Genomic DNA, 9,482 nt, shown 5'->3' with positions numbered 1-9,482 from the left:
CAACAAACTTAAAAAAAAAAAAAAAAGAAAAACACAAAAAAATGAGATCGCAATAGAAATGATCATCACGTTAATGTTACAGTAGATATAGTCATCTCTATTACGATAGATATAGTTATCCTTAACACAATACATAATAAAATGATATTAGATATGACGTAAGCAGAAGGTTAAAATTTATACCTGTGGAAAGTCCATACAAAAAACAAGGTAGTTTTAGGGTTTTTTTTTTTTTTTTTTTTTTTTTTTTTTTTTTTTTTTTTTAAACTTAGGGATAATTCGGACAATTCATATGTTTATCTGTCCCAAAACTCTTTAAATTGAAAACTATCCTAAAATTCTTTAAGCCCGTGGCAATTTCCCAATATTTTTCCACTGCTGTTCTACATGTTCGCCGCCGCACTGTTTTGACGTCAACCGTTGTCCACTGTACTCCTTCGCCGTCCATAGCTTTTTATTGCTCTCTGCCATATACCCATTAAGTCTTCATTACTTGGGTGAGATTCTTAATTAGTTTTTTTGCCCTTTTTGGTGCCTTCTTGGTCTGGGATTTTGATGCTAGCTCAATGTACTCCCCCCCTTTTTTTATTTGAATTATGTTCCTTATCCTGTTAAATTTTAGCATTTGAGTTGATTAAACCACTAGCTCGTTTATACTCTTCTAGGAATTCAGATTAACAAGCATACACAATGAGCAAAGTCATTTATATCCCGGATAAGCTGCCAACTCCACCGGATCAACAACCCACTGGTTACCTTTTGTTTTTATTTTTGTTTTTGTTTTTGTTTTTGTTTTTTACACTCTCTCAAAGATTGACTTTTGTTTGTAACTGGCAGTTAATGTCTTTGCTGCTGTGGTTGAGCCCAAGTTAATCAACAATCTTGTGAGGTTTGCTTTCATGTTACTTGTTTCCTGATATGATTTGTTCTTCCGGAGGTTTCTCATTTATTCAATGAAATAAATTGAAGTATTCTCAATGATGTAAATTTGTGAACCAATTCTTTTTTCCTTGAAATGCAAGTTTTGTAATGGGGTTGACTGGCTTTTTGTAAGTTTTATTTTCTTAGAATATGTCTTTAAGGAATGGTTTAAAATGGAAAATGGATTATATTTCATGAAATATATGGAGGAATGTGTGTATAGTTTTATAGTTAATTAGTTATTTCTCTGATTATAGTTAATTCCTTATTTTTTTAAGTCCTAAGCTTGTCTTTGTAGGCGCTTAAATCAGATAGCACCATTAGAAAAGCTTCGCCATGTGAAAAGAGTTCAGAAGAAGCAACTTGAAGATGGTATGCATCCTTTTTGGCCCCTACCTCGCTGAAGAATTCCTATGATGTTATTTTTGCTAGTTTGTATTTTCTTTTAAAATGTTTGCTTGAGTTTTGTTTCACTAGCGAATAGAGACTGAAATTTGAGGTTCATGAGTGTCCGTGAGATAAAAAGTGGTAATACTTCAGTGCTGAGAACCATGAGAGCCACGAAATGAGATGTTATTAGCATATTTTGAACTTTCATGCTCAGACAAGTTTTATAATAATCACTTTTGTGGATACTTGTATATTTCTTAGCTACAATACAACAAAACGGTTCATGTTGATATATATAATTATTTCATTTTATCCACACCAAGCTGTTTGTTATTGCTTCTGAAAGTTGTAAAATGCTTTTGATAATTTAAACAAATTTGAATCTTTGATGCGTTATTCTTATGCATTCTTAGCTTCTTCTCAGTGTTTTAGATTAGAGATATCTTAAATCATTCTTCCTTTTATAACCTTCTTCTGTATAAACTTTCCCTCACATCCTCTTATGATTTCCCCCTACCTTTCTCTATTTGAATCTGTCTTATTATTTATCTGATAAGGCTAGTAGAATAGGCTTAGCCGCTTAGCTCTCCGCCTTGAATGTGAATCAGGTTGTTGATCATTAGCTTTTTACAGGAAAGACTCAAATAGCATTGATCCTATGTCTTGCAAGTGAAAACAATTGCAATTTGGATGTTTTGTCTCCATGTGTACAAGAGCTTGTGACGTCATACAAGTTGAGTACCTTTATCACAAAGGTGCGATCTCCTATTGGTTGAAATGTTCTTAAATTAAATTGTATCCCATAATAATTTGAGTACATTAATCAAACAAATCCAGATTGTCCAAAAACTAGCATTAAATGTCTCGACTCAAATAGCATTGATTCTATGTCTTGCAAGGAGATACACTATTCAATACTCTTGATAATCAGTGAATAGAAATATATTTCACCTTCTTTAGATTGTGTGACTCAGGTTTGTAAGGAAGCAGCAACAACAAAAGAAGAATGGGAAGAGCAGTGCAAGCTTTGGCCAACATCATATCATCCACCCACATAGTAAAGTCTCTGACATTAATTCTATTTTTACAATTAAACAATAGATCGTTTTAATGTAGTCTCAATTATTCTGCTATATCATGACTGTGGTGGATCTAGTTATGCTCACATCTTGTTGGCTGAAAATCTGGTTTTTCAAAACTTCTTTGACGTGTAGGTTCTTAATCTTCTTTTCAAAACTTCTTTGACGTACTTTATGGGTAAGTTTCATTTATATTAGCTGGAACTTACCCCCTCTATTATCTCTTTCTCAATGTCAGCAATATTGATGGTATCACCGGCTTTAATGAAGTGGACACACAATCAATTTTTGGCTTCATGCGATTAGCAATAGAATTAGCACAGTCGTCTAATAAATCGGTTAGTTAGTGTACTTCGGTTTCTCTTCAACTGTAGCAATCTCAAATCAATCTGGATTTATGTTGTATTAATCATTAGAATGAGCTCAGGTTTTGTTGTTTAGTTTTTCTAATTTTATTATTAACTAAGGTCCCGTTTGGTAACCATTTCGTTTTTGGTCTTTGAAAGTTAAGCCTATTTCCTCTCCATTTCTTATAATGATTGCATATTTCTTAAGTACCATGGTTGAATTCTTAGCCAAATTCAAAAAACAAAAATAAGTTTTTAAAAGCTAGTCTTTTTAATTTTCAAAAATTGGCTTGGTTCTTTAAACTAATGGTAAAAAATAGATAACACATGAAGAAATTAGGAGGTAGAAGTAGTGTCTATAGGTTTAATTTTCAAAAAAAAAAATAAAAACTAAAATGGTTACCAAACGGGGCATAAAAATTTGAGTTCTTTTGAGTTTCCAGTTTCAAGAGCTTGGAATCTCTCCTCTAAAGGCAAAACAACCACACAAAAACCACACACGCCTTAACATCCCAGAACCCCTCATGCTTCACAGGCGGTACGATCCCACAAACCTTCTGCTCCACTAACCGTCTTATATGAAATTTCCCTTTTGCCCTTCCTTGATATGTGTTCATAATTGGGGGCCTCGCATTATGCCTTTAGTGGGTGTGAATGGTTTTCAAGAATTTGGTTATTTGTGTGTTTGAGGGCAAAAATGGAGTAATATTTTTCTTTTTTAGCTAGTGTATTTTATCATCTAAAAGATTTTTCGTGAGAGAAACTAGCCATCTCTCTTAAATATTATGTGTAGGTTGTAATGGATAGCTATGCTATTTAGCTCATGAATCCCTTGTGTTTTTCTATCTTTCTGTTTCTGCGAAGGGAATTATCGTTGATGTATTCTTTTGAAAATTCTGCAGGTAGTAAATGCTGCAGTGATTGTTGATCCTTCAGTTAAGCAAGTAATAGCAAGTGCTTGTGATCATCATATTTCCTCCAAGAATGCTTCGACAAGCAATGTGAACGGAGAAACAATCTTTAAAAAATGCCTAAAATCTATTGGTTGTCATTTCGATTCCAATGGATCCATCATCCATGGAACTTTGCCCTCAAGTTCCTTGTTGAAAACACTGAAACAATCATGTTCAGATGTTTCGTGTTTGTATCCCTTGCGATGGGTTGACCTACCATTACTACATTCATCAAATTCTTGTTGTTGGCACCCTTTAAGGCATGCTGCTATTGCAGCTATTGAATCTTCTGCTGCTCGAGATCGTCATCTATTCCCAACTCTTAAAACCATGGATGATAAGTCAGTTGAAATGGAGCATATGGGGCCTCTGACCAAACTAGCAAAAAGACAGAAGATTGATCTTGAAAATGTAAGCTATGCAAGTTATTAAGTGAAGACTTCTTTACATTAATAATGAAGAAAATATTAATATCCAACGTCCGTTGTTTAGACTATAATAAACAAGGGGTCATGCCAAGAAAGTCAAAGTGAAAAGGTCAAAAACTAAGAATTTGGCTTGTTAAGCCCCATTTTTAAGTAGCCTAGTTTTAATCAGCAATGCAGCATACATGTACATTTTGTGTCCTTTTGTTTTTATTTATTTGTAGTTTAGAGCATATTCAGCAACTTCATGTTTGTTCCTTTTTGTTTATTAATATTCACAGATTTTATTTTAATTATTGAACTATGCATGAAAAATTCACTTGACACATTTTTAGTCTGACAGTTTTCTTTTTGTATGGTGATGGGTTCTAGTCATTTTTTTGAATCTATCTCTAGCCATAAGATTAATGGGGTAAAAGTTCCATCATAGGTCTAAATCGTTATCCTTCCAAATTAAGCTCTTAGGCATCATTGCTTGGGTGTGAGGTGAGTCAATTCTCGTCCTCTTATCTTGGGCTTCATGTGGGGGTAATTCAGAAAGTCAATTCATAAATTCAGGTTTTTTGGCCTCCTATCTTAGACAAGAATTAGATATGACTATCTTGTTAAAAATCCTCAATTACTTCTTGTCTCTATTTCGAATTCTCAAGGTCTGTGAGGGAGTCTATTGAGAGAGTGATGATGAGTTTTTTGTGCAAAGGGTTGACGAGGGAGTGAGGTTTCACTTGGTTAAAGGGGGGTTGGTGGTGAAGCTAGGAGGATAGGAAAGGGATTGAGAGCTTGAGACTACATAACAAGGTATTGCTAGTGCTTGATAAGTGGTTGTGGTGGTTCTTAATGGAACGTGATGCTTTGCATTTCAAAGTTATTTTGACTAGAGATTACTCGCATGCTTCTGAGTGGGTGGCAAGTAGGGTGCAGCGGAAAACTAGAACTAGTAAATTGAACCAAGCCATTGGCTTGGTTTTTTTAAGGATAAAATTGGGTATCTTGTTTAACATTTTAGAAAATAGAAAATTTTTGTTCGGTTTGTTAATGAGAAACCTAGCTATAATCAAATCGAGCCCAGAGTATATGTATCCTTAAAAAAACCTTGAATTTAGTTTCTTTCTTCCCTCCCTCCTCTAAATGACGCCTCATTCCCCTCTCCTCTCAATGGCGGTCATCAACACGTCTCCTTCTTCACTTGGCCCGTGGTGGGATTGCATGTCTTAGTCTCACACCATCTCATCATTTAGTTCTAATTCACTGGCAACAGATCTTCGTCGCTAGCTTGTTGTTAGTGGGGTTAGACTTGCACAATCATCTCATTCTTCAATTCTAGTCGCCAACACCACAAACAGTTCCTCTTTCCTCTCCTCTTTTATGGCAACCAATCTTCCTTTGGTCAAGTTTTTGCTGGCAAGTCCTCTCAATGCATTGATTTCTTCTGATATAGTTAACTAGCCACTAGTGTTATGATCAAGGAGTTCCTTTTCCATTTGCCCTTTAAAGAGAATGGTTGCTTTTGGTGGCTTGCAGGGGCATGCACTATTATATGGGTTCTTTGGGGGGAGCAGAATAATAGAGTGTTTAGATGGATGGAAAATGATCCTAGTTATGTTTAATGAGGCGTCATTTAGAAGAGGGAGGGAAGAAAGAAACTAAATTCAAGGTTCTTTTAAGGATACATATACTTTGGGCTCGATTTGATTATAACTAGGTTTCTCATTAACAAACCAAACAAAAATTCTGTATTTTCTCAAATGTCAAATTCTATGTTTTCCTCAGTTTCAATTTCAAAGACCTAGTTGGAGCCACTTTTTTTAGTGGGGTTTCCCTCTTTGTTGTATGTCCTTGTATTGTTTAATCTTTTCCCAACGGAAGTTAACTACTTTTTGTTGTTCTAGTCAAATCCTTGTATTCTTTCATCTTGTCTCAATGTATGTCCTTGTAGAAACTTGATCTCATAATCTTCCTTCAAACGTCAATAAAAACAAACAAACAAACAAACAAACTTTCTTCATACCCTGACAAATAGATGTAAGATACTTGTTTCCTTAAAAAAAAATAGATGTGAGATAGTTGCAGGGACTAATTTCGGAATTTACATGTAGGATAGGTTAGATGTTGGGTTTCCTCTTGAAAAATGATTAAAAAGATATTAATAGCAAGGGGTAAAATGGTTCCATAGTAGTTAAGGGATTAAAATTGAGCATTTGAAAAAGAAGATAAAAAAAAATTATTATAAGTTTCAAGACTAAAATAAAACAAATATACAAGTTTAGAGATCTCTTATCCAAAAAATATATAAGATTAGAGATCTTTGCAACCTTATTTATTTGTTAGAGAGGAAAGTAAAGAGGGGGGGTGTGGAATAGATTAGCTTGCTGTTAACTTAATTTATCAATGTGTTTAAGAATGTAAGAAATGAATTACAGTCATTCCAGTTCTGCTGATATTTGGGTTCGCATGTGATCGTGAAACTTCTTGAGCATCTAATATAATATATGGAAGTAGCTGTTGTTTTTCAATAATAACCTTTCTATTTTGAGTTTGAGATCCAAATCTGTTTCTGTTTGACAAATTTTGTACAGGCCAAAAGAAAGGAGGAGAAAGTAGGTATTGATGCTGAAGGCACATATTCTAAATCAGACCGACCTTATCTGTGCACTGGTTATGACATTTATCTTGTGTGGGAGCCATGTATTATGTAAGTTCACAAAATGGGTTCTAACTTTCACCTCTCCCCCCACCATTTGTCTTTGATCTGTGGCTCTGCATTTTACATCTTCCACACATTTAGCATTTTTCTTAGGTTAAATTATACAAAGCTGCTCAACCTTCTGTAAGCTGTAGTTTTGCTATAATTGTTTATGGGGTCTTTGGGGGCAAAAACTGGAGTTGTGATGTCGTGGGACTCGCAATATAAGGAATAAATAATGCATAAAAGATTGCTGTTTTTTTAGTCATGTGTCCCACGAACTCCTTGGACCAAATAAGGAAAACTCCACTTCCCCAACTCCAACTAAAAGACAAAATTGAAACTAATTATTAGAATAAAGGTCATCCAATGTAATTTTGTTGGCTCGAATTTTATTCCTATTATTTTAGAAGTTTGAATTTACCTTTAATCCATGAATTTCATGGGCATATTAACAGATTGTTAAAATTAGGAGTAGAATCGAAACTTTAAAAAATGTTTGAGGCGAAATTAGAATCTGACAGGGTGTGTGCTGTATAATGTTAGGGCCATACTTTTCTAGATTGAGCTTTTTTCTACTGCAACATTCGTGTCAAAATGATTATACTATAGACTTTAAAGTCGTTTATATAAACTGTTTTTTTTTTTTTTCCTTTTGTGATCTTTCCTTTGTTGGTTAAAGGTGTGCAATGGCACTGGTTCATCAACGAGTTAGGCGCATATTTTATGCGTTCCCAAATCCTAGCCATGGGGCATTAGGCAGTGTTCACAGACTACAGGGTGAAAGAAGTTTAAACCATCACTATGCTGTTTTTAGAGTTTTGTTTCATGAAGATGAACTTTAATGGGCAGTGTTCACTGGTTCTAGGATTCCTCAGTTTAAGTGTAGGTGAATCTGGGGATATGACTAATTCAGATATGGTTGTATTTTATTATTGATCTTTTATTATGGGGGTAAATCAGGCTTCTAATTAAGTGTAGATGAGTTGGGAGCAATATTGTAACTTCTATTCGAATTATTAAAGTTCCGTTTGGCAATTATTTCGTTTTTTATTTTTGATTTTTGAAAATTAAGTTTATTTCCTCTTATTTTTTTTATAATAATTTGTATCTTTTTTAAGTACAATGGTTGAACACTGAGTCAATTTTCAAAACCAAAAGGAAACTTGAGAAAAAAAAAAGAGTTCAATTTCCCATCTCCGTGATGGTTGTACTAAAAAAAAAAATTGAGATTGATTTTTATATTCATGTTGTTGGGAATATTTTTAGTTTTATTATATTGTTGTGTGGTTGCACATATATATTTTTCTCCCAACATTCAGGAGACTAATAGATTTTTGTTTGTGAAAATGGCTAAACTGCTAATTTGCATACCGTTTATAATTTAGTAATGAACAAACATACCCTATTGCCAAATCCCTATGGATATGGTGTATTTCAAAAAAATCTAACAACCTAGATCTCATAAACTAAATCACTCTCAATCGAAATTTGAAATTTTAATATACCTATTGTGAAGCAAATAAAAATAAAATAAAATTGCTTAAACATGGAATTATGAAATGATTGAAACAAATCTTGATAGGAAAAAAAAAATCACATAAATCAATAAATCTTTCAACTACAAAAAGGTCAACAAGATTACTTAATAATTAAATTTGTATCCGAATCATAATTTGGTTAATCTTCATAATTTTGAAGATGTCAATTTTCCTTTTTAAAAAATATATTTTAAACCAAACAATATATGCTAATGAATTTTAGAAGAATTACAATTTATAATATAGTACATGGTATCTACAATGACAATTCACCTAAACAGTAGAAAAATAGAGGCAAAAACGTTTTGGTATCTGTTACTTGTGAAAATCGTGTTCAAGTGTTGGAATTACAAAAGGTAAGAAAATAGTGTAAAAGTGATTTTAGTAGATTTGAGAAAAACATGAAAATTCATAATATTTGCACATTTAAAATTCACTTGTACTAAAAAACCACTTAAAATTAAAAATAAAAAATAAAAGTAGAGGCAAAAACATTTAGTGCATGTAAATACTTTGTATTTGCAACTCACAAAAAAATCTCTCAAGTGTTGGAATAACCAAAAAAAAAAAAAAAGGTAAGAAAATAGTGTAATTTTGCCTTTAATAAATTTGGGAAAAAAATGCAAATTTCTATTGAAAATCTTCTAACAAGTACATTTTATTTCTATAAGAGAGATAATATACCTTTCTTCCATTCTAGTTCTTTTGACTAGGATTTTAAAGGTGTCTACATAATTTCGACAAGATTAAGAATACTTCTTGTGCCATATGTCCTGCAAGAGTTACGGACCCTTAAATTTGTCCAACCCTTCAGTTTGAAGGAAGATCTCTTCGACGTTTTCACCCGTGACCACAATCAAGCATTTGACAAAATACTCGACAATCACCTTATACTTTTTAACTTTTCCTTAGCCCCTACAAAACCCAAACCACTCAGCCCACTCTGTGCTCTTGAAAACAATCAACATAATAGCCTAAAAAATTGTTGCTCTATTGCATAAGTAAAGAAATCTGAAGGAAAGCTACGAATGAGAGCTGACAAAACATCATTGCATTGGGAGATGCAAGCGAATACAGTCATAAAGTCTTCAACTACTACAACAAAGTTATGCATTTGGCTCTTTTCAAGGATCAAACTTTTAA

The 9,482-nt window shown here is 33.3% G+C and overlaps 1 protein-coding gene across 6 annotated transcripts; it reads left to right on the top strand.

The window, feature by feature from the left end:
• The first annotated feature begins 344 nt into the window (after positions 1-344).
• On the top strand, positions 345-7,839 carry LOC120080882 (tRNA-specific adenosine deaminase TAD3). 6 transcript variants are annotated; one of them, XM_039035549.2, is made up of 10 exons: positions 345-497; positions 674-751; positions 838-889; positions 1,220-1,293; positions 1,945-2,066; positions 2,286-2,368; positions 2,629-2,728; positions 3,640-4,101; positions 6,692-6,807; positions 7,481-7,839. In XM_039035549.2, the coding sequence occupies exons 2-10, from the start codon at positions 691-693 to the stop codon at positions 7,641-7,643; spliced, it is 1,233 nt and encodes a 410-aa protein (XP_038891477.1). In that variant the 5' UTR covers positions 345-497; positions 674-690; the 3' UTR covers positions 7,644-7,839. The 6 variants fall into 6 exon arrangements, with proteins under 6 accessions (XP_038891477.1, XP_038891476.1, XP_090171256.1 ...); XM_039035548.2 differs by having other exon boundaries at positions 666-751; XM_090315130.1 differs by having other exon boundaries at positions 666-751; positions 2,272-2,368.
• The last annotated feature ends 1,643 nt before the right edge of the window (positions 7,840-9,482 follow it).

Source organism: Benincasa hispida, chromosome 7 (genome assembly GCF_027475165.1).
Source record: "Benincasa hispida cultivar pf3 chromosome 7, pf3_genome.v1.1, whole genome shotgun sequence".
NCBI lineage: Eukaryota > Viridiplantae > Streptophyta > Magnoliopsida > Cucurbitales > Cucurbitaceae > Benincasa > Benincasa hispida.
Note: the sequence above shows the minus strand (reverse complement) of the source record. Positions and strands in the feature narration are given on the sequence as shown.